The following is a 25,335-nucleotide window of genomic DNA, read 5'->3' on the forward strand; positions in this document are numbered from 1 at the left end:
AATCGGTGGCGGCCACTCATGGATGGGGGTTGGTGGGAGGTCCCCCCTATTTTTATTTATGGCCCCCACTTGCTGCTCATGGTTGGGGACCAGGAGGAAGGACAATAGGTCTCCCCCCCCCCCTCAATTTTCATTTAGGGCCCCACGTGCCGCTCATTGGGATACTATGTCCCCCATTTACTTGAATAGCCTCCACTCATGGTTAGGGGCTCGGGGGGGGGGGCACTGTCGCCCCCCTGCTAGTTAATAGATGCCATTTGTTAATAGAAGCTATTTGGCCACTGGCTGCTCACTGTTTAGTAGACATGTCCCTACGCGCGGCATAGCGAGTAGGGGCATTCGGGAGGTTTTAATCTCCCTTATGCTATTATCATATTGACCCCCATAGAGTGAGGAAGGACATGGTGTGCTTAGGAAGTGGTGGGGAGCACTGCTCCCTGCCGCTTCTATTTTTACATATTACAAGGCGTGAGCTGCGAGCCAGTAGCTCCCTCCTTGTAATAAACCAAACAAATTAATGAAGAGGTCTTCGTTCATTCATTTGAAATTTCTATTCATTTATTCATCTTTTTGCCGAATGAATAATTAAATTCCCGCAGCAAATGCCAAAATATTTAACTGGGCATGCGCGGGAATTTCACAGCGCTATCTAGGGTGGGCAGATGACGTGTCCCACAGGGACTTCATCTACTCACACAAAGATTGTGGTGCCCAGGACCTAGGTCTGGGCACAAAATAAAGATGAAAAAATAGGTAAGCTAGGGGGCTTAGGAGCATTTGGGGGTGACTAGGGGGACAATTAGATGTAGTGGAGTCGGGAGGGGGGTTAAAAACAAACAAACTGGATTCGGCCATGACAGTGCTGCTTTAAGAAGATTATGGAAGTTCCAGTCCAAAACCAGACAAGACAAAGGTCAACTCTCCTGCTTTATGTAGTGTTAGCCATCAAAGCCAAAATAAGAATCTTGGCAGTTACTCAATAAGGTCACAGTTGCTTAAAACCATCTCTATGGAAAATAAATATGTCTATAAAGCAATTTCTTTGTAACTGCTTGTGGTATTCTAACATTATAAAAAAAGGGTCTGTGCAGGCTTCAAGGGTCCTAATGCATGCTGTTTTATGCAGCACGTTCAACCTGTTAGGTGCCGAAAGCTTTTTCCTTTATCTCCTCTACCAATTTGCAGCACAAATTGAAATATTGTATTTTCATGTTTTTTTTTTTGGCATACTGTAAGTATTCCATTTTCTTCTTTCTAATACTGTATCATTGAAAGGTTGCTCTGACTTTTGTTATAAATTATTGAAGCCTTATTATTATTTATATTTTTCTTTACGATTCCAGTATATTTCATAGCTACTCTATTTTTTTATATTTACCAAACCATCCTATGGTATAAAAAAGTGCAACTTCCTTCCTGTGTGTTACCTCTACCATTCAGATTTTAGATATTTATGAATATAGCCATTACTTTTTAAAGTCATATACTACTAGCCAGGCTTTAACTTGTACTTGTCACTTCAAAGCATAGCAGTGCATTTCTACTCACCAGGCTAAATTTTCACTTACCATTGGCTAGTGGAGAGTGGCAAATTTTGATCCCTGCCTTTACATTGTCATGTCTGTATAAGTAGTAAGAAAATAATGTAACTTTGATTAAAAAAAAAAAAAAAAGATATCACAATGAACTGGGTTTTATAATCCAATGTAAAATTCTAGTGCTTTTTTTTAGTTTTGTTTTGTTGTGTTTTTTTTTGGTTGAAAATTCCTCATGAATATATTCTCTTAAAAACTAGGAGTTCAAGAAAGGAACCAGTCTTCAATGATGACTTGGCAGCATGTATTACGTGTGGCACAGTTGTTGTGAAACCCAACGTCCGAGAATTTACTGAATCCTCCGCTATATTTGAAGACGGGTCTGTAGTGGACAATGTGGATGTAGTTATCTTTGCCACAGGTTACAGCTATGCATATCCATTCTTAGATGACTCGATTGTGAAGAACGATAAAGATAAGGTGTCTCTCTATAAGGGTGTATTTCCTCCAAAACTTGAACAACCTACACTCGCAGTAATTGGATTAGTCCAGTCTTTAGGGGGAATCCCACCAACTGCTGATGTACAGGCTCGTTGGGCTGTCAGTGTTATTCAGGGTAAGTGGATAGATGCTATTAACATTTAATTGACATGACTTATCAAGCACAATCAGTTTATCAATGTGGAATGCAAATAATTACAACTCCACAAGGTTTACAGCTAATGAAAAAATGCCAAAATATCTTCCCACAGTGGTTCTGACATTTTTTTAAAACACATTTGCAAGAGTTGATAAAGGCATTCCTAAGATAAAAAACATATATATTGATTAGAATTGGGCACAGCGGAGATATTTGGTTTGACTGAATGCATTTGGAAACCATAAGGTAATTGGCTCAGCTGAAATTTGGACAGTATTTTCAGTTCAGGAATTTCATTCAGGGGGTGTAACTAGATTAATTTCTATTAAAATGTGCACTTTTTGTAAAATGAAACCATAGGACACACTCTTCACATATAAAGCAATTCAGCTAGATAAAGTGCTTTCGGGGTGCAGAGTATCCCTTTAACAACTGCCCACAACCTGCATTTAGATCCATAGTCTCTACATCTCTACACTAATTGTATGTGTTTCATTTTAAATTTCATATACAGGTCAGATCAATTAATTTTTGTGTTTTATAAAAAGTAATTATTTCCAGTTTGTTCAACTCACTTTCTATTGTTGACATTAACCTTGAAATTATTTTACAGGCATTTGCAAACTACCCTCTAAAGAAACAATGGTCAAGGAACTAGATGAAGAGGAAAATGAAAAAAAGAATTGGTATGGAAAACGTTTTTATTTTAATAAAACACAATTAGATTAACCATGATCCAAATTCTCCTCTTCTACAATAGAAGAGATTGAAAGAAATGCTTTTTGCTTTTTGAATCGTAGTAGTTGTGTTTGTTGGTGTTGGAATGTCACAATAAAACCAATATGCTACACTTATTGATAAAGCAAACTTGCAGATTTTACACCTAGTTAAATGTATACAATCCATTTCCTTCTATTTACATGTATAATTAGAAAACGTTAACACAAATATGGATCAATAAAAAAAAGATATTTTTGCATTTAATAAGACCAATGAGTGTGCTCTTTTCTGGGTGGTTCCCGGTCTGTTAGACCGCTCGGCCATGCTACACACGGACAGGAGGGGAGCAGCACAGCACAGCTCTTCCCTCCTGCCAGCATCGGGAACCACAGACCGGGCTGGTGCGGCTGTGCCCTGGCCCAAAAGTTATCCAGGCAGCCCACGGTTGCAGGGGTCGCAGCTTGCGGCTGGGCCCCCTGGAGTACGGGGCCCATTTACAGCTGCGACCCCTGCGACCGTGATAGGTACGCCACTGCATGCTGCACTGTGAGTCTCCATAGCAACCATGATGCACTTGTCCAATGGATCGTAAGTAAATATTATCCAAAACTACAGACCGGTTCCAATAAAATATTATGCCGATAAATAGTATAATAAAAATATTAACCCCCTAATGTACCAGTGTTCAGTGTATGGATATGGAAACCAAAGGGAAAAAAGTTACCTGCGCTCTTTCCACATCCCTATGTACTTTTAAACAAATGGAGGTTTTCAGTTACCTCCAATGGCCATGAGAGGGTATGAATATAAAAAAAGTCCTGCGCTCACTCCCATCACTGGGCGGCAGAAATGACCACAGTACACATCAGCCCCAATATATAAGAAAAAAAAAATTACCTGCGCTCCCTCCTTAATCCCTATGTATATTTAGACAAATGGAGGTCATTTAGTTACTCCAATGGCCATTGGAGGGATTGCCCGCCTGCCAACGTCAAGGCAGACCCCCCTAAGCGGGTCCTAACACTGACCCTTCACCTTGCTTCCTTGAGCTTCTGGCAAAGATATCTCCACTGAGACAGAGAGGGGTATTTTTTATATACACCCCTATATACTTATTAACCCTTAATAGGGAACACATGGGATGGGCGGCTGCATTGTAACAAAGCTGTGTGATACAAAAAGTGAATACAAATACAAAAAGATAAGTCCTGTGTTCACTCCCATCACTCCTGGGCGGCAGCAATGACCACAGTACACATCAGCCCCAACATATAGTTAAAAAACCAAAGAAAAAAGGTTACCTGCGTATATATATATATATATATATATATATATATATATATATATATATATGAGATAAATGGATGTCATTTAGTTACTCCAATGTCCATTGGAGGGAATGCCCTCCTGCCAACGTCAAGGCAGATCTCTTAGGTGGGTCCTAACTCTAACCATTCGCCTTGCTTCCTTGAGCTTCTGGCAAAAATATCTCTAATGAGACAGAAAGGAGTATTTTTTTTATATATACATCCCTACATGCTGATTAACCCTTAGTAGGTAACACATAGGATGGGCGGCAGATTTGCAACCTAGCTGTGTGATACAAAATTGAATACAAATACAAAGAAACTAGTCCTGCACTCAAACTCCCATTACTCCTGGGCGGCAGCAATGACCATAGTACACATCAGCCAAAATACATATAGTAAAAACCAAAGAAAAAAAAAAATTCTTAGGTGAGTCCTAACTCTAACCATTCGTAACTTTTTTTTCTTTGGTTTTTACTATATGTATTTTGGCTGATGTGTACTATGGTCATTGCTGCTGCCCAGGAGTAATGGGAGTTTGAGCGCAGGACTTGTTTCTTTGTATAATGGATATGGAAAATCAAATTTAACCCCTTAAGGACCAAACTTCTGGAATAAAAGGGAATCATGACATGTGTCCTTAAGGGGTTAATATGTAAAGTGTGTGTATATGTATGTGTGTGTGTGTATATATATATATATATATATATATATATATATATATATATATATATATAAAACAAAAATAATCTTGCACTCCTCCTGTATAAATATTAGGTGCCCGGTGCTTGTCAGCCAAAATTCAAAAAATATATCCAAGATAGCACTCCAAGGACTTGCATAAAAATTAACTTTTATTACCTTCCAGTAAAAACAGCGAAAATCAACGTTTCAGCTTGATCTCCTCAAGCTTTCGTCAGGATACACTGTACACAACAAAAAACCCACATATATAGCATATAATAAATTAATTACTCACCACACCTGTGTTGCCTCCGATCCCATGGACGCACGGACCGAGACTGGCGCCGGCTGCCCGGAAAGCGTCAGCAGCCGTGCGACGTCGCGTTCAATGACGCGGCCAAGGGTCGTTACCATGGCGACCTATCAACATAGTGCCGTAACAAATATTTACATGTGTTTTAAAAACAAATTACACTTTAGCATAATGGAGAGATGTGACCTAATGCATAGCAAGTAACAGGCTAGGTAAATTCACCAAACCGATCCATTATCTAGACCTCACTCCAAAAGATACGATCAGTAAGGCATATCAGAGGATTTTTAAGAAAAAGGGACACATACTGTTTATCAGACTGTTATCAAAATTAGTAAGGTACAACCACATCTGATTCAAGAGCTTAATTTATGACAAATATTGGTCTATAAAAGGGTATCCAGCAACCAATACCCCAGTGCCTATTGTACAGTAGCAGAGGGCTGGAGAAGGTGCAAACTATATCTCACTGTTTGACAGAGGGTCTTTTACCCACCACAACAGATTATATCTATAGGCAAACAATTCTATAAATTATACAGCCATAGCTTGTTTAGAGTAAGTGGCCAGAATGGTGGACCTAGAAACTACCAAGATAACGATAAAAATCATACAATTAAATTATACCAATAAATCAAAAAATGGTATGATACAGTATAGGAACTGAGGGAAATAAGTCAAATAGTCACTCCCAAATGCACTGACCCATATGTCCATCCACTCCTAAATATGTGGACTACAAAAACGGAGGAAAAAGAAGGAAAGTTACATGGTCATATATACCAAACATAGATCCTTAACGTAATCCTCAGCATAAACATGATCACTGTGAGTCCATGGACTGGTAGCCTATCCCCCTGGGTGGGCACCATATCACCATCTCACATACGTGATTATACATGGCCAAAATACTACTGGATGTTAGAGAATAGCGTGACTGTATGCCTATCCCCCAGGGTGGGCGTCACATTGCTTATCTCATAATACCATCCGTGGACTTATAGAAATGCAGAAAGGGTGTATTTTTCGTTGAGCCCATCCGGGTATACTGTTCTCAAAGTTCTAATCCAGTATAGTTCACGTTGTAGAAGCATCTTACTGCGATCCCCCCCTCGCCTGGGTGGTGGTATGTGGTCAATCGCCATCAGTTTCAAAGTTGGTAATGTATGGCCTTTCTCCCAAAAATGTTTGGCCACAGGGAGGTCCGATTTTTGATCCCTATAGGCCACTCTTATACTAGACCTATGGTTCCGTACCCGTTCACGGAGAGGTAGATCCGTCTTGCCTATATACGTGAGCCCGCATGGGCAAGTTAATTTATATACTACAAAATCTGTAGTGCACGTTAGGCGATGCTTTATATAATACTTTGCTCCTGAATGGGGATGAGTGAAAAATTTGCCCGGTGACATGTGTCCACACGTGACACACCCAAGGCACCTGTAGCAACCCACATTCGTGGGGCTCTGCTCCTTCTGGTAGCAGTGTACGGGATCCGTCTTTACCAATAGGTCTTTTAGATTTTTATTCCTCCTGTAGCACATCATAGGAGGTTGCCGGAATAGTTCTGGTAAGGAACAATCGTTTCTTAAAATTCTCCAATTCTTGTCAACCGTTTGCTTGAATCGCGACGACCCTGTGGTATAGGTAGTCGGGAACACCAATCTCTTCATAGATGAATCTCTTGATCTAACTTGTGTTGAATGGCACTTGTTGAGGGCTTTTTCAAGAGTTTGGTCGTTATAACCCCGCTGGTGAAACTTTTCCCACATCTCCTTTATCTGTTCTGTTGCCTTATTATGATCGGAGTTGTTCCTCAAGACTCTTAAGAATTGTGAGTATGGTAACGATTGTTTGAGTGCACGGGGGTGAAAACTGTTAGCCTGCAACAAAGTGTTGCGGTCAGTTGGTTTCGAGTATAAAGTATAGGCCAACTTTTCCCCTTCTCTCATGACCCGTACATCTAGAAAGTCAACTGTGAATGGATCAGCTGTCATTGTTAGTTCCACATTTGATGTGCATGAGTTGATTGTGTAGATCATCCTTTCTGCCATGTGGATATCTCCCTTGATGATCATAAAGATGTCGTCGATATAACGACCGTATACTAAAATGACATCTTTAAATGGTTCCAGTATGTATTTAGATTCGAACTCAAACATATATCCATTGGCGTACATTGGAGCCATCGCGGCTCCCATTGATGTACCCGCTGACTGTCTATACCAATTACACTCAAATCGAAAGTAATTTTGTGTTAGGACCAATTCGAGAAGTTCCATCACATATTCTACTGACGGTCCCTTGTATACATCTGAAGATGAAAGGATCGATCTCATGGCCTGAACTCCCTCTACATGAGGGATAATCGTGTAAAGGCTTTTGACATCACATGTCACTAGTGATGTCAAACCAGCAGGTAGTGTCAGTGTATAAATTAATTTGATGAAACTAGGAGTGTCCTTAATGTATGTATGGAGATTTTCAATTGTTTCCTTAAACAGGAAATCCAGCCACTGGGCCAACGGTTCAAGAATACCTCCGACGGCTGACACAATCGGTCTCCCTGGAGGGTCCTGGAGGTTCTTGTGGACCTTCGGGAGTGTGTAGATTACTGGCGTCCTGGGATTTGTTTTTTTTTAGAAATTCAGAGATCCTGATTGATGAAGTCTTGTTCAGGGCCTCTCCGTAGAATTTCATCAATGAGCTCCTTCACTTGTAACGTTGGATCGCCACCCAATTTACAGTAGGTCCCTACATCCGATAGTTGTCTCATTATTTCCATTTTGTATTTGCCATAATCTTGAATAACAATTCCGCCGCCCTTGTCTGCGGACCTGATGATGATATTCTTGTCCTTAGCCAAGGATTTAATAATCTCTCGATCTGTTTTGGAGCAATTGGAATGATGCGGGTGAGTGATCTTTAGATGGTCAGTGGACTCCCTTTGGACTGACTTCAAAAATGTTTTGATGGTGGCCTGGTTGGGCATTGGGTCGAAAGTACTTTTTCTCTTGAATCTATTGCTTTGGTCTTCCATAGAATTGGTTTTATTTTTAAAAAAATCTTGTAGGCGCATTGTTCTGCTGAATTTATACAGTTCGACTTCCCAATCTAATGGGTTTGGCTGAGCAGTGGGAACAAACGATAATCCCTTGCTTAGTAGTGTCTTTTCAGCCGTTGTTAGCACCCGTGAAGACAAATTGAAAATGGGCATTATCTCCTCTGTCGTGGTGGTCTTCCTCCTACCCCAGAAGGTGCGACCCTTCTGTCCACGTCTGGTAATCGTCCTTCTTCTGAATGAGTAATTCTGCTCTGGTGCCTGGTTTGTATACCCAAATGATCCCGATTGGAGTTCTCTAAAAAAGGCAGTGTTTGGGAGTCTCTCTGCACCGTTCCCCGATAATCCTTGTGTTCAGACTCTGAGCTGGAATTTCCTGAAGTATTGTCTATGGTATAATGTCTGGGTCTGCGGATAGGTCTCCTCTTCCTCACAAAATTTGGTTGGTCACTAGTGCCACTGAGCCACTTATAGACCCTATGTTCCTTATAGTCTGCTGACACTTTCTCCTGTTTATCTCTTTTAAATCTAACCAGATCGGTTTTATAACTCTTCACAGTATTCTCCAATTTCAGCAAAGTAGATGAAGCTTCAGGTATATGTGTGTGTATATATATATATATATATATATATATATATATATATATATATATATATATATATATATATATATATATATATATATATATATAAATATTATATTATATTACCAGGATGGATACATTGAGATTTATCTCGTTTTCAAGTATCTCCTGGGTCCACAAAATATTGCATTGTTACAATAGGATAGAATATCACAAAAATACAATATGCACACATATATAAATTTAACACATAACAGGTAATCATATATTCAGCCATGACAGGTGCATTCTGTGCTGAGGTATATTGCCATAGATCTCTTAAAAGATTTTAGATTGAATGAAGATTTGACTGTGTCCCTGAGGTTATTCCATAATTGCAGTGCTCTGTAGGAAAATGAGGATCGAGCCACTTTATTTTTGTATTTTTGCTAAATATCGTGCTAGTACTGGATCAGAGGTTATAGGAGGTGGGAATAGCTGGGGAGAGCATTCTACTCGGGTAGCGTGGGAGCTTCCCAGAAACGCTCTTATGCACAAGGCTGGAAAGATGAAGAGTGCGTCGGGATTCCAGCAATAGCCTGTTTAGCTCTTTTAACATGTCACAGTGGTGGGTAAAGTAATTACATTCTAGTACAAAGCGGCAGAATGAATTATATAATGTATTAAGTTTATTAAGGTGGGTTTGCGGTGCAAGTGCATATACTACATCCCCATAATCAATGACTGGCATTAACTTTTTTGTTTTAATATCTGTTTCCTTACTGTAGGGCTTAGGCAGGATTTGTTTCTGTACAGGGCACCTAGTTTTGGGAAAAGTTTTGAAGAGATTTTTTTAATGTGAAGGCCAAAGGATAGATTGGGGTCTAGTAACATATCTAGATATTTAAAAGAGCAGACTGCTGTCAGTGTGCTATTTGAATTTGTTCTGATACATAGTTGTTAATTTTGTAGTTTACGTAATTTAGGTACTGTTCCAAAGATCATTGTAACAGTTTTGTCAGTGTTTAGGAAGAGTTTGTTATCCACTATCCACTTTTCTACCTCAGTGAATTGGTTTTGGAGCACAGCCTCAAGCTGCGGTAGATTGGGTTTACTGGTGTAGATTACAGTGTTGTCTGTGTACATGTGTACAGTTGAGGATTTGCAGACGTTAGGCAGATCATTTATAAATAATGTAAATAGCAGGGGGCCGAGTATGGAGCCTTGGGGAACACCACACATGACTGGAAGAGGGAGGGAAGCGCTATCAGAAATGTCCATATTGCCACCGGTCTGAAACACATTATTGAAATAAGGTTAGCGGTCGATTGCCAGTGCCTACGTTTTTAAGTTTTTGCAAAAGAATGCCATGTTCAACTGTGTCAAAGTTCTGGCAAAATCAAGGAAAATAACTTCAGTTAAGTCTCCTTGTTCCATGACAATTTGGATGTCATTGCAAACTTTTAAGAGGGCAGCCGAGGTTGAGTGATTTAGACGACAGCCTTATTGATCAGGGGTCAGATAATTTGATTGTTGATAATATTCACATAGTTGCGTGTGGACGCATTTTTCCAAGATTTTTGACAATACTGGGAGCAATGATATCGGACGATACTTAGATACCAAAGTATTGTCACTACTTTTATGGATAGGTACTTTGCAGTCTTCCAAAGTGTGGGTATGTATCCTGACACCAGAGAGTCATTGATAAGGGTAGTGACAGGATTAGCAATTGCTGGCGCGCTGAACTTTAGCAACATTGCTAGGATTTGATCTGGTCCACACTGGTTTTTCATTTTTTAATTATTAAGATGTTTATTAACGACACTAATTGGCACAGGTCTAAAATTGAATTTCTCTACATGAGGATTTTGAGGATTTGGCAGGGCCTGATATTTATTTGTGGTCTGAAAATGAGTGTAATTTGTTATCTTAGCAACCAGGGTGGTAGCACATCCAACAAAATAATTATTGAAGGCATTTGCTCCATCAAGGGGGTGTTGCAGTGTTTGGTTGTCCATTTTGACAGTGGAGGGTTGGGAGTGGATTGTGGGGCTTTGTATGCTATTTATGACTTTCCAAACGTTTCTTGGGTTTGATAGGTGGTTGTTCAAATTTTCACTAAAATATTGGGCCTTTGCCATTTCTGTTTGTTTTGTGCATGCATTACGCCATTGTCTGTAGGTACAGTGATCGTTCATGGAGCCAGTACGCTTGAATTTTGACCACAGTGAATCTCTAAACTGATACATTTGATTAAGGTCAGCTGTAACCCAGGGCAGGTGTGTCCCTTTTAGTCGCACTTTACGCAGAGGGGCATGCAAATTCCAAACAAGCAAGAGCTTGGACTGAAAAAATGCAATTGCAGAGTCTAGATCTGGGATTAGACTTACTCTGTGCCATGGTATGTTCTTGAGATCATTTAAAAAGGATTCAAGATAAAACAATTTGAAAGACCTGGTGATTATGATCTTGGGAGGGGATTTAGTGGCCTTTATTTTGCGTATGCAGTACACTAGACAGTAGTCACTGAAACAGTTAGGGAGAACGCCCACCTCCTGGATCCTGTCAGGACAACTGGAGAGAATCCAATCTAGCAAGGTGTAGTTCTGACTTTTAATATTCATTTCGAGTTGGGGAGAAAATTTAATGTGTCATCTGCAAAGTGTTAAACAGCCCACCTAGCTCTCCAATGAACCCCCATATACTTAGTGAAACTGTAGCTCAAAACCAAAAAAGTGAATTGTTGATTTTTGGCGATTTTAATAATGATTGGCTGAATCCTAGAAATAACAAATCATCATGTTCGCTGTTTAAGACTTTGCAGCTAACACGATAAATTTTCTCCCCAACTCGAGATATATATATATATATATATATATATATATATATATATATATATATATATGTGTGTGTGTGTTTATGTGTTATAGTGTGCATGTCATTTAATATCTGCTCAGAAAAAAAAGTCTGATTTTTCACATGGTTTTAAACCACAGTTAGGAAATCAACATTATAAAGGGGTCAGTGACCTTTTGTTCTACTGATTCATCTCAGTGACTCATTTACTTGGCTTGTATGTCATGATACTTGACCTAGTACAAAAGATTATAAAGTTTTTTGTTTTTTTATTAGGGGTGCATATTTGTGATTTGTAACTCTTCAGATGTGAAATTTAAAACATTAAAGAGATAATATACTGTTTTGAAAACGTGTGCATGGAAATAACTTTTAAAATGTGTTTTAAAAGCAATCTTAGTCTTAAGGTAATTGTTGTAGGATCAACTGCTTTCCTAAAAATTCTCATTTATAAAAGTTTAGTAAAATGTTGGAGTTTAGTTAAAAGCTCTATAAAATGTATATATTACATTTTTGTTTTTATAAATTTTTCTTTCCTGATTTCCATTATAGGTTTGGTCGGAGTGAAACACTGTCCACTGACTATGTCGCCTACATGGATGAACTGAGTTCTTTTATAGGCTGTAAACCAAACCTACTTTTGCTTTTGCTTACTGATCCCAAACTGGCTTGGCAAGTGTTCTTTGGGCCATGTTGCCCCTACCAATTTCGATTGAAAGGTCCTGAGAAATGGGATGGTGCCAGAAATGCAATTTTAAAGCAGTGGGACAGAACAATCAAGGCAACAAGATTTCGTAAAGTGCCCTCTCGTACAGAATATTCCTACATAATCAAACTGCTTTTAATACCTCTTCTGCTGGCAGTCTTCCTGGCATGGCTTAATCTATAGCACAACTACTTTTCACTACATCGCAAATTAATAATTACTTTGCATGGTGGGTTTTAAAAATAATTTAAAAAAATAAATTTTATTCACAAATTTTTACTTTTGGTATAGCCAACATTAATCTGAAAAAAAATGTGTGCTCATTTCAATATGATTATATTGAAAATGTGTCCTAAAATGCCACACAAGTCCCAGGTAAAATCACCAATAATACTTGAAAAAGGAAAAAAAAATATTTAATATCGTGTGTCCAGAAGACTGCATTTTCACCTTCAGGCAAACCGTTTTTCTACTTGGAATAATATTTTCTTTCCACATTAGTTTCAATATATCCTTCAAGCCTGGTCAACTCAGCTTACTAATGAATGGATATTCAGTCAAATCATGTTGTACACTACATAGTAAGCCTTTGTGACTTGATCTTAATCTCCTATATAACTAAATGGAATATTGATGTAAACCAAGTGAACTTTTCATTTTCTCAAGTTCGTTTTGAATATGCTGTATTTATCATATTATAAGTAATGTCACTTTAAAAATCTATTTCATCCAAATAAAGTTGTTTCCAGTTACATTGTTTTCATCTTGTGTACTTTATTTGGTAGTCAAAGTTTAGTCTAAAACTCTATACGGACATTTGTATTTTCAAAAAAGCAAAAACTGAACCCTAGAAATGGACAAAATCTAAGTAGCTTGCCCTTGCCCCTAAATAAAACATGCTCAGGTCTTCTAGAAGATTTATCTCACATGTGCCATTTATGAAGGGTACCCATAATATTACCATTTATATAGTGTTCAAAATGCATATTTAGAGCGGGGCTGCAGCATTCAAGGCAAAAGTGAGGGTAGTGTTATATGTGAACATGGCCAGTGAGAAAGAGGAGAGGGAAGGGATGGAGAACAGTTGTGAATCAACATCAGCTGACAGCTGCTGGAGGTCAATAGAATTAAGGTTCCTCCTGAGTTGAGGGGGGTTAGGCTGAGGTTGTTGGGTGAGGGAGTACTTGAGAGCAAACAAAAAGAGGTGGTGATCAGAGAGAGGAAATGGAGTGTTGCAGATATTAGATAATGTACATGCATAAGAGAAGATGAGGTTGAGGGTATTGCCAGCTACATGGGTGGGAGAATTAGCGATAGCCTGAGGGAGGAAGTAATTGAAAGTAGTTTAGAGGCTGCTGAGGTCAAAGATGGGTTAATGGGAATATTGAAGTCCCTGAGAATTAGGGATGGAATATTAGAAGAGAGTAAGTAGGGAAGCCAGGCAGCAAAGTGGTCAAGGAAGAGGAGAGGGGAATCAGGGGGGTGATATATAACGTCAATGTTAGCAGAGAACCTATGCAATTTACATATAGATCGAATAGTACTCACAATGGCCATCCATATATGAAATAACAGTAGGTCCTTATTGCACAAGAGGTACAGGAGAACAATTCTAGGTAAACTTGGCATACTAGATGGACCTGATAACCCACTGGACACATGAATTGGAAATTATAGGCTAGGAATACAAAGCTGTCATAGTGCTATCACGTTCGCCCCTCCACACAGCGTAGAAACCCTTCTGTCACCAGAATCCAGCGCCTTTGTCTCTCAGCGCTGGGTCAGGCTGCGCCTCTGCTCCTCCTCCCCTCCTTAACTTCAGGGACCTAATGCGTCACTCGCACATTAGGACTACACCATAGTAAAGGATTGGGTCAATGCTCTTCTATGGGGTTTTAGCTGGCTCTTGATTTTTTCAAAATTAGCCTGATGACCCAGAAGCACCTCTAGCGGCTGTCTCGTAAACAGACACGAGAGGTGGAGTTAACCCTGCTATGTAATTATTGCAGTTTTCTTAATAATTCAAATTAGTGTTAAGGGGACAGCTATGTATTTACTGCGAGGCAAAAAAGGCATTTGCCTTGGGCACCACTTTTTAGGTGGCGGAAAAAACATCCACAAGCACGCCGGTGGATGCCTTAACAACCTCATGTCCTGGGAGCCCAAGAGCTGGCCAGCTGGCAACCTATGAGCACCCCAGTTGTATTACATGCGGCTGGCAAGGGAGCATAGATCTGTGAACGCGCTGCTTAATGATACCGGAAGCCAGAATATGATGTCACTAAGCGGCGTGCGAGGGAGCTGAGGAGGAATTTGCCTGCCCAACAGCCCAGTCAAGAGCCAGCACAGGTCCTAGGTATAGAATCCACTCCAGCTCCAAAGTTATTGAATTCACTAAAAGAATTGATTCACTGAAGTCCAAATGTAGTCTAAAAAAAAAATGGTTAAAATAACTTAATGTCAACACAATTAGCAATTTTACAGTTTACTATACATCAATTTGGTTGAAATTCGGATGACGGACAAAAGAGAACATTTAATTTGGTATTATCTGGTGTCTTCTTTAAAATCAATAACAAAAATTCAAAATGCATTTTTTCAGGTTCAGAATTTGTAATTCTACAATTTTAACCCACTATATTTAATATAAACATATTAATATAGGTCATAAATCTCTGAATCACACCTCACATGTGCAAGTAGACAACCCAGGGTATTCAATATGGGGGTGTGTGGAGCTGAAACCGAGCAACATTATTATGCTGGAGGCACAAAGTGACTGGGAACAGAAACAGAGCAACATGATAAACGGAATGATACCAGTCCGGTACCGGTGCACCATGGAAAAACCTCCGTCGGCCATGCGGCCTAAACCAGAGCAAAGCCTGAGGCCTGGGGGAGGCGGCCGCTCTCCCGGCGCAGGATGAGCGCAAAAGCGAGTGTCTACCACAGCCCTGCTACCCCCCCCCCCCATGGACCGGCGGGGGACATCCTGGTCCTCGCTGGGGACGATTACCCCCACATCACTGCCTAACCAAGCGATTAAACCACCAGTCAAATGAGACAAACTGAGCCCGGCCAAGATGGCGGCACAGGAGCAACCTAATACCAAGCGAACACCCATTAAGCCACCTAAACATACAATGGAGTTTGTGGCCCGGCTAAGCACCTACCTCTGGACAAAGTTTAAAACCCAGAGTCAAACCTACAAGCTAGCGATGAGAGAAGTAAAGGCGTGGATACGCCCAACTACCCGGCGCCATCTACAGGGGAACCCACCTTGTAACTCACGAGCAGCCTTCGGACGGAAGAAACACCGAAACTTAGCACGGCGGGAAACAAGCACCCACCAAGCCAAAACGTCTCGCAAGCAGAGTCCACCTAAGCTGCAGCCGAGCAGGGGAACTTGCCCTAGACACCGGCGAAGGCAACCATCTTGGGGCTTTTGTCACACTCCGTCAGGTAGGGACTTGGACTCTGTCGCGAGCCCCCAGGACCGTGGTGTAATAATGCAGGCCCACAACTTGGCCCGGGGCTGGAAAGTTGCCACACAATGCCCTTGCCCACCACCATATCAGGACTGTCCTCACTCGCTTCCAAGCCTCGGTGTGGGCTGAGTATATTAACTTGGATCTGGGACTGACAACACGCTACCAGACCACAACACCCCCAAACTTTTCCAGCTGCCCTACACTCTGACCACTACCGGGGGTTGGCTATATCAGAACTTGGCCTTATGAACTGAGATATGTTTCTCCCTAATGTCATTATGATGATGCAGCGGGCTATGCCGCACACTTTTGTTTTTCTTTGGTTTCACGTTTGTGTTCACCTGTATTAGCCTTAAATTCCAGGTTCAGCTTTAGAGGAACGGCATAGTAATAATGATTTTAGCATGTCTCAGTATATAATCTCAATAATTTCATTAACGCAAAATAGTTAACCAATAGTGATGTCCCGAACTGTTCGCCAGGAACCGTTCGCCGGCGAACATAGCTTGTTCGTGGCGAACGCGGCGGGCGAACATATGCGATGGTCGGTCCGCCCCCTATTCATCATCATTGAGTAAACTTTGACCCTGTACCTCACAGTCAGCAGACACATTCCAGCCAATCAGCAGCAGACCCTCCCTCCCAGACCCTCCCACCTCCATGACAAATAGGGGCGGACCGACCATCGCATATGTTCGCCCGCCGCGTTCGCCACGAACAAGCTATGTTCGCCGGCGAACGGTTCCCGGCGAACAGTTCGGGACATCACTATTAACCAAGCATGTTATACTCTCTAAAACTAATCTCACGCTGTTCTCTAGACAACAATATTGTTCAATAAGACAGTTCAGCATGTCTTCACTATCAATTAGCCTTGTGTGTCTACTCAGGCTTTACTTACTTTCATAGTTCTATCAACATGTCTACGACTATGCAAAGCGTGGCCACTAATTACTCCAGACATACGCTGTTTAGCCTGTACCCCAAGCATACTATAAAATTTCTTTAAAAATGTGCCAATTATGCGAATGCCACAATACTGTTTTGAATGACTTGTTCTCTTTCTATTTGCGGAAGCTGTTGTGGCTTACCAAACATTGTGTTATCTCTTTGCACTCTATAAATAAAGAATTTAAAAAAAACCCAAAAAAAACATATAAATATAATATCTGAAACTCACGTGAGTAAATATAAAATTATTTTATTTGCCCTTTAAACCATTTGTCTACGGGTAGCTTTGGCCATGGATTTAAATCTTTTCATTATTAGGGTATATTGACTCCTCCTATGGAGTACATCCTAAGCAATGAAAAAGCAATGAAAAAAGTTCCAATAAAACTATTTTGTAATGTTAGCTTGTATGAGAACTGACTACTGTCTGCATATAAATTCAATCTAACTACATTTTTAAAATTTGGCTGAACCAAATTTACAGACAGCTGCCTATTCTGTCCAATTATAACTAAGTGTGCATTTGATTGTGTATTTCCATCTCTTGGCTATGAATTTAAAGGGACCCTATAAGCACCCAGACCACTGCAGCTCATTGAAGTGGTCTGGGTACAGTGTCCCTATTGCATTTAGTGCTGCAATGTTAAACATTGCAGTTCCAGAGAAACTGCAATGTTTACATTGCAGCACTAAGACTGCCTCCAGTGGCTGTCTCCCAGACAGCCACTGGAAGCACTTCCTGGATCCTAATGAACCTTTGGTCCGGTAATTTACACTGGATGTCCTCATGCTCTGCAGGGCTGGCACGTTCATTAGTCAGCACAGGCGGCCGCTTTAGGGGGGCCAGAGCAGGGGGGAGCAAAAATCCGAATCCCCGCCTCTGGATATGGGCTTGGATGTTTCAACTCACCTGTTTCCTTGCAGCCAGTACACAGCAGGACCTTGGCAGTGAAGTCAGCCAGCCGGTTCTAATGATGTCAGAAAGAGCAGGCATGACTTCCTCTGCTCCCAGACTCCTCAGCGGTCCTGAGTGGATCTCCATCCTCAAGTCTGGTCTGCCCCACCTGACCACAAGTGCCCTCTGTGCCCATCTCTACTGCCCCCCTATGGCCCCTATCACCCTTCTACTGCCCTGTGCCTCAAAACATGCTCATCAGGTTTTGAACTTTATTTATAATAAGAGGGGGGTGGGTAGCTGGTTGGGGCTACTAATAAAATATACAACGGGGTGGATTTATAATTATTCAGTGTGTACCTAGAGCATTTGGCACCCAATGTAGGCTCATTGAGCAGGGCCCTCCACCTCTCTGTTCCTGTACGTCAAGTTGTCTGGTTACAATTAAATGTCTGTTAGTCCAACCTTTGTACAGCGCTATGGAATAATTTTTGTTTGTTTGTTTGCAAATTGCTTAGGATCTCCCCAATGTAAAAGGGAAATCCAGACATGGCCTCCTTACTCACTTTGCTTAGAGAGGTATCCTTACAGACAAGGCCCAACAAGGCTGAAAAGATTGTCTGGGGTTTCTTTATCTTTCATACAGAGGGAGCCGGCCTGCATTTCTGAATCTGGATCTTGGGTCTGATCAGTCTGATAAGAATGGTTTAGGTTCTCTCTATAATGGCATAAGGTAATGTGACGGAACCATCCGTCTGTCTAGTACTCTTGTGGATTCGGCTATTTTAGGCCATCCGTCTAAAGGACTGATTTGGGATGTTATAAAGTATGTTTTACCGTTCCAGCCTGTTTTCCAGCCGTTCGCCTCGTTTTGCACGAACTCCCTGTCTAACATATGGGTGGCCGCCATTTTGGGACTGTTGCACGTGTTCGCGGCCATCTTGTGTACGAACAGCGGTGTTTGCCTGTGAACGCGTGGAACTAAAAACGGATACCCAAACAGGCGAACACCGCTGAGACCTCCATACACCCAGAAGTTCGTGTTGGAACAACCGAACGACGAGCCATTCGGTAGTTACTTGTAATCAGCTATGGGGAATCCAGCGAACTCGGAGACAGTTGTGGATGATAAGGATTTCGTGTGATTTTAACCGGCGAACGGAGACCGACTGCAGGGCCGAAACTTGTGGAATTCTTTTCGGCTAGAAGATCCGTGCAGTCGGTCAAAACTTCAATCGTCCATAACTCCCGAACCCCTTAACCGAATGGGCTAAGATTTGGACAGAGTGTTCCCCTAACCAAGACCTTTCAAGCGGTGCTGGACTCAAGGGTGTACCCCCTGGTTTTGGGGTACATCCATAACTGGGGTGAATTATTGTACAGTTTAATTGTGTTATGTGATTATCTGAGGGGAGGAGAGGTGGGGGTGTTACCCTGTGTATAATTGGTTATTTTCATCCTCCCCCTGGGAGTGCCCTGTGTGTGCCTTTTCCTAATAAAAAGCAGGCTGGATGTTCCAGTCCTCAGATCTTGTTTTGACCCTCAACACGGAGCTTCAGTCTCGTTATTGGGGGGGGATTCTTATTTACGCTCAAGGACTATTATTGGGAACTTATGCCGTTTGGTGGATATCGTTACTCGAGAGATTACTACTTCCCCTGGTTATGGTTCGTGGATTATACAGTATACGAACAAGGACTTGATACGGTGAGAGGGGAAGGCAGACTAAACAGTGACTTACCTATTAAGACAAAAGGTGTCTTAACAATTGGTGGCAAGCGACGGGATGAATCCCACAACACAGAAGGAAAGAAATGCAGTATGAACAGTTAAGACGTGCTACTCTTAAGGACATAATAGAACGCCGAGGTCGATCAGCAAGCAATTTAAAGAAACGAGAAATTATTGCTTTGCTAAGGGAAATGGATGCAACACAGGGAACGGAGAACGCTAATGTGCCCAGCAGTTTGGATTTAACACCCGAGGAGATACAATTTAACCGGGCAGTGCAAATAAGGCTGGCACACTTTGGCCCCAACCCCTCAGCAGACATTGTGGAACGTGTGCAAGCTGCAGTAGCAGCACACCAAGTGCTCCAAGGAAGAGGAGCTGCAGCAGCAGAGGTACCCAATAACGATTCCGGAAGGAAAAAGGTACCATTTGCTGCATTCAAAAACTTTATTGAAAATGAAGGAGAGATCGATGGGTTCCTGGCCGATTTTGAGAGGCAGTGTGCCCTCCATCAGGTACCCACAGACCAATGGGTCACCATCCTCTCTGGGAAATTATCCGGCCGGGCTAGTGATGCATTTCGGGCCATCCCAGAGGAGGAGATCACCAGCTACCGGGCAGTGAAGGATGCGCTTCTAGCCAGGTATGCGGTGACCCCAGAAGTTTACAGACGGCGCTTCAGGGAAACCAACAAACAAAGTGGTGATTCGTATGTGGAATGGGCCTGCAGAGTTCACCGTACTGCAACCCACTGGATGGCAGGATGCCAAGCAGTATCGGGGGAAGAGGTACTACAGGTATTCTTACTGGAACACTGTTTCGAGAGATTGCCTACCGGGGTTCGGGAGTGGGTCAGAGATAGAAAACCCTCTACCCTACCCGAGGCGGCCCGGTTGGCAGACGAATATACTGATGCTCGCAAACTGGACAGTACCGTGGTTAAAGTTCCGACCAGAGTGGAATACCGACCAGCAGCCCCTCCGATTCCAACAACCTACCAACCCCCAGTGCATCGCAGCCCAGTAGTACCACCGTCCAATAATTATGTACAGCCATCAAAATTTAATGCCCGGGATTATTCCCAACCCATCCGGTGCTTTCTGTGCAAACAGTTGGGACACAAGCGCCCGGAGTGTCCGCTGAACCAAGCTAACCAAGCTCAGTCCTGGAGGAGATCAGCCAACCCGAATCAGCGACCACCACAGCCTGCTGCTCACTGTGTAGAACAGGAGGAATTCTGGGGTATCTTGCACGAAGCCGACCCGGTGCAAGCCGCCCATCAGGACAATCGCCAGCAACACCGGCAGACTGTGAAACTAAATGGCCGAGTGGTAAATGGACTTAGAGACACAGGAGCCACCATGACACTGCTCCAAAAGAACTTGGTCTCAGAACACCAGCACACCGGAGACACAGTGGCCGTGAGGGTAGCAGGGGGAGCCGTATTCCGGTTACCTGTTGCCCGTGTTCACCTGGACTGGGGAGTGGGCGCTAGACACGTGGATGTTGGGGTTATGAAAGACTTCCCCGCTGATGTGCTTCTTGGAAATGATTTGGCCCCTTTGGTTTCGGCCTATGCTCCAATGGGTCCCTTGGACGTTAACCCAGTGACTACTCGCTCTCAGACCCGTGCCTCTGGAACCAGCCCACCTGCCGAGGAGGCCCAGGTAAGACCCTTTTCCCCGACTGACACCTTAGCTCAGACCCCCTTACGTTGGGATTCCCCAGAGGAGTTTGGGAGGGAAACCCGGGCAGATCCTACCTTACAAAAGTACAGGGACAGAGCAGACGCTGGAGAAGAAGGGATAGACGGAGAGCGGTATAAGTGGGTGGGGGACAGGCTATACAGAATCCCGAAACCTTCCCAGAAAAAGATAGCCCCTCCGAAGAACCACCAGCTGGTGGTACCCGCGAAATACCGGCAGGAGCTTCTGCGGATAGGGCACGATGTCCCTTTAGCAGGACATCTAGGGTCACGTCGCACCGCCTATAGGATCTCCCAGAATTTCTTTTGGCCCAACTTCAACCAGGCTGTACGGATATATTGCAGTACTTGTGACACATGTCAACGGGTAGGAAAACGGGGGGACCACCCTAAGGCTAAACTATCAGCGATGCCTATTATAGGGGAGCCCTTTTCCCGCATAGCTGTTGACATTGTGGGTCCACTGGCCAGGGCTAGTCCATCAGGCAAGAAGTATATTCTTACTGTAGTGGACTATGCCACTCGCTATCCAGAGGCAGTAGCGCTGTCGAACATAGAGGCAGAGACAGTTGCTGATGCCCTGGTGAGGATTTTTACCCGGGTTGGGTTCCCTAAAGAGATCCTCTCCGACCAGGGAACCCAATTTACTGCGGTGCTCACCCAGCAGCTGTGGAAAGTATGTGGCATTAAACCCTTGCTTAGCTCGCCTTACCATCCACAGACGAACGGTCTCTGCGAGCATTTTAACGGTACCCTCAAGCAGATGCTGAGGACCTTTACGGACACTTGCAGGGACTGGGAGAGATTCTTGCCGCACCTTCTGTTTTCATACCGGGAGGTGCCCCAGGAATCTACTGGGTTCTCCCCTTTTGAGTTACTGTATGGGAGACGGGTCCGCGGACCCCTAGATCTCATCCGGGGACACTGGGAAGGGGAGACCGAGCAAGAAGGGACCCCCATAGTACCATATGTTCTGGAACTTCGGGACCGCATGGAGAAACTGTCCCTGATGGTAAGGGAGAATCTCCAGGCGGCCCAGGGGAAACAGAAGAGGTGGTACGATCAGGGTGCCCGACAGCGAGCCTTCCAGGTGGGGCAAAAAGTATTAGTGCTCAAACCTGTGAAGGCCAACAAGATGCAAGCCTCTTGGCAAGGCCCGTACAGGATAGTGGCGCAGATCTGCGATACTACCTATTTGATAGCCAGCTGTTCCGACGAAAGGGTCCAGAGATCCTTTCATGTGAACATGCTGAAAGAGTATCAAGAACGACCTGAGAACATTGCAGCTGTATGTGCCCCAGCTGCAGATGACCCGGAGAATTTGTCTCTCCCTGATCTATTAGAAAGGGACCCCCAGACTGACCTCACCTCCCTCGTACAGTTAGGAGACAGGTTAAACCCCACAGAAAAGATCCAAGCGAAACAGTTGTTAGGGGAGAAGCAAGCAACTTTTTCCCAGGAGCCAGGTTACACCCACCTCGCTATACACAAGGTAGAGACCCCCGGACAGACCCCCTTACGACAGCCACCCTACCGTATCCCTGAAGCAGTCCGAGATGGAATGCGGAAGGAGATACAGGAGATGACCCAGCTTGGGGTCATCGAACCCTCTGACAGCCCTTGGGCTTCGCCTGTAGTCCTAGTACCGAAGAAAGATGGGACCACCCGGTTCTGTGTGGACTACAGGCGACTCAACGAGCGGACTACCACTGACGCCTACCCGATGCCCCGGGTAGACGAATTATTGGATCGTATTGCCAGGGGACGTTATCTGACCACCATAGACCTATGTAAGGGCTACTGGCAGATTCCCCTGGCCGAGGATGCTATCCCCAAGTCGGCCTTCGTCACATCATTTGGCCTGTACCAATTTAGGGTCATGCCTTTTGGGATGAAGAATGCCCCGGCTACTTTCCAACGGATGGTGGATAGACTCCTGGATGGCTTCCAAGAATTTGCCTGTGCATACTTGGACGACATAGCGATCTATAGTGGGTCCTGGGAGGAACACCTGGTACACATAGGGGTAGTGCTGGATAAGATCCGGGCCGCTGGCCTGACATTGAAGCCAGAAAAGTGCCATGTAGGTATGGCAGAGGTACAGTACCTGGGTCACCGAGTGGGATGTGGGAACCAGAGACCAGAGCCCGCCAAAGTAGAAGCGGTGGCTAACTGGCCCACACCCACTACTAAGACCCAGGTATTGGCCTTCTTAGGGACAGCGGGGTACTACCGACGTTTCGTTCCTGACTACAGCTCTATTGCTAAGCCCCTGACAGATCTGACGAAAAAGAATTTGCCTAAGCAGGTCCTGTGGTCCCCGGCTTGTGAAGCTGCGTTCCAGGCACTGAAGCAAGCTCTCGTGAATGCCCCTATCTTGGCTGCCCCAGTCCCTAACAAACGCTTTCTCGTTCACACAGATGCTTCCATGTATGGACTGGGGGCTGTGTTAAGCCAAGTTGGGGAAGATGGAGGAGAGCATCCTGTCGCATAGGGGAGTAAAGGTTTCCATTATTGTGGTACATGTCAAGGATGTAGTTTTAGAACAAATAAAAATAGAAAAATCTCTCAGTTTACCTCACTAGTCACGAAAAAAGAATATAAAATAAATACGTTTATAAATTGCTCGAGTAAAGGAGTAATTTATTTGCTTACTTGCCAATGTGGTTACCAATATATTGGCAAGACCATACGTAACCTTAAAACCCGGATTAGAGAACATATATACATATATACAATATAAAACGCAAATTTTTAAATCATAACGTATCAAAACACTTTGCTGAGGTACACAATGGGGACCCAAGAGGCATAGATTTTATGGGGATCGATATTATCACAACACATTGGAGAGGGGGAGACAAAGAGTATAATTTAGGATATGCTGAGATGAAATGGATGTTTGAAATGGAGACCATGGTTCCCAATGGGTTAAATATCGATTTTGAAATTAATAAATACATCTGAGTATCCATTTGGGGACCGTGGTCCATAAGTTGTTAAATATATTAAATGTGTTTTATATATTTGTTTCCAATTTGCACTAACTCTACCTTGTTTTATCCTCCCCCTGTGATTTGGATTTTACTATATTTTTATGGATATAGTTTTACACATCAGTAACATGTATATTATATGCATTTTTAATGTAAGTTGGATTTAATAATTTTTTGTATATATGTTCCTCCTTTCCCCCCCCCCCCCCTGTATTATTTTGAAGTTTGAGGGACGTTTTTAGAATTCTTGATGTTTTAAGTTGGAATTATATTGATTCTAATGGAGGACGGTTCCTACACGTCTTTCTCGCCGAAACCACTAGCAGCGTCAGGACGTGATGACGCAGGACGTCCTGACGCCGGAACCCGGAAGAGAAGTGCCGGTGATCGGCAAAAACGGCGCCAAGAATAAGACTTATAAGGAACTCTGTGCCAGAACAGAAGATAGCACCTCTGATGAAGGCTTTGTGCCGAAACGCGTATGGTGGACCCGGAGGACGTTTTTGGGACATTTATTGCAAGTTTTATGGGACTTTCCTTTTTAACAATTTTGTTTATTTTGTTTTAAATTTATATTAAATTTGGTGTGCAATCTACAACCTGCGTTCCTGTGTGTTGCACTTACCCTGGGAAGACACCCTCTACAATTCGTCCCTGTTCCAGTCTCTGGGAGATTTCTTCTGTTCAAGGCGTGTAGCTTGGGCCAGCTTCTAATTGGCCCCCCGTTTGTGAGTGTAATTTGCCCCCTTTGTTCAAAGTTTATTTTAATCTGACGTTATTACCCTATATTGTGTTTTCTCTCCCTTTTAGTGTTATCCTACAAGTGGGTAATATTATCTGATTTTTTATCTGTTTTTCTATTTGAGTGCTCTCACCACCATTCTCTATTTTACTACTTGTGTTCTTTCTAGTGGTTTATTGTGGCCCACTAGGGTGATTGTAGCACCAGAGTGCAGATTATCTTTTCACCGTATGCTTTTGTATTTCATCCTGTCGCATACCTCAGCCGAAAATTACTACCCCGAGAAGTGAGTTATGCGGCAGTTGAAAAAGAATGTTTAGCCCTAGTCTGGGCATTGAAAAAGTTAAGTCCCTACTTGTATGGGCAAGAATTTTCCCTTGTAACAGACCATAACCCCCTCGTTTGGCTTAACCGGGTCTCAGGCGACAATGGGAGA

General features: G+C 42.9%; 1 protein-coding gene across 1 annotated transcript in view; it reads left to right on the plus strand.

Annotated features, from left to right (window-relative positions):
- The window catches only part of FMO3 (flavin containing dimethylaniline monoxygenase 3), a 46,561-nt gene extending 33,421 nt beyond the window's left edge, over positions 1–13,140 (plus strand). Inside the window, exons 6-8 of the mRNA XM_063426160.1 lie at positions 1,796–2,151; positions 2,789–2,861; positions 12,235–13,140. Coding sequence (XP_063282230.1) covers positions 1,796–2,151; positions 2,789–2,861; positions 12,235–12,571 — 766 coding nt within the window. The 3' untranslated portion in view covers positions 12,572–13,140. The remainder of the gene's footprint in view (positions 1–1,795; positions 2,152–2,788; positions 2,862–12,234) is intronic.
- The last annotated feature ends 12,195 nt before the right edge of the window (positions 13,141–25,335 follow it).

This window comes from Pelobates fuscus, chromosome 7 (genome assembly GCF_036172605.1).
Source record: "Pelobates fuscus isolate aPelFus1 chromosome 7, aPelFus1.pri, whole genome shotgun sequence".
Taxonomy (NCBI): domain Eukaryota; kingdom Metazoa; phylum Chordata; class Amphibia; order Anura; family Pelobatidae; genus Pelobates; species Pelobates fuscus.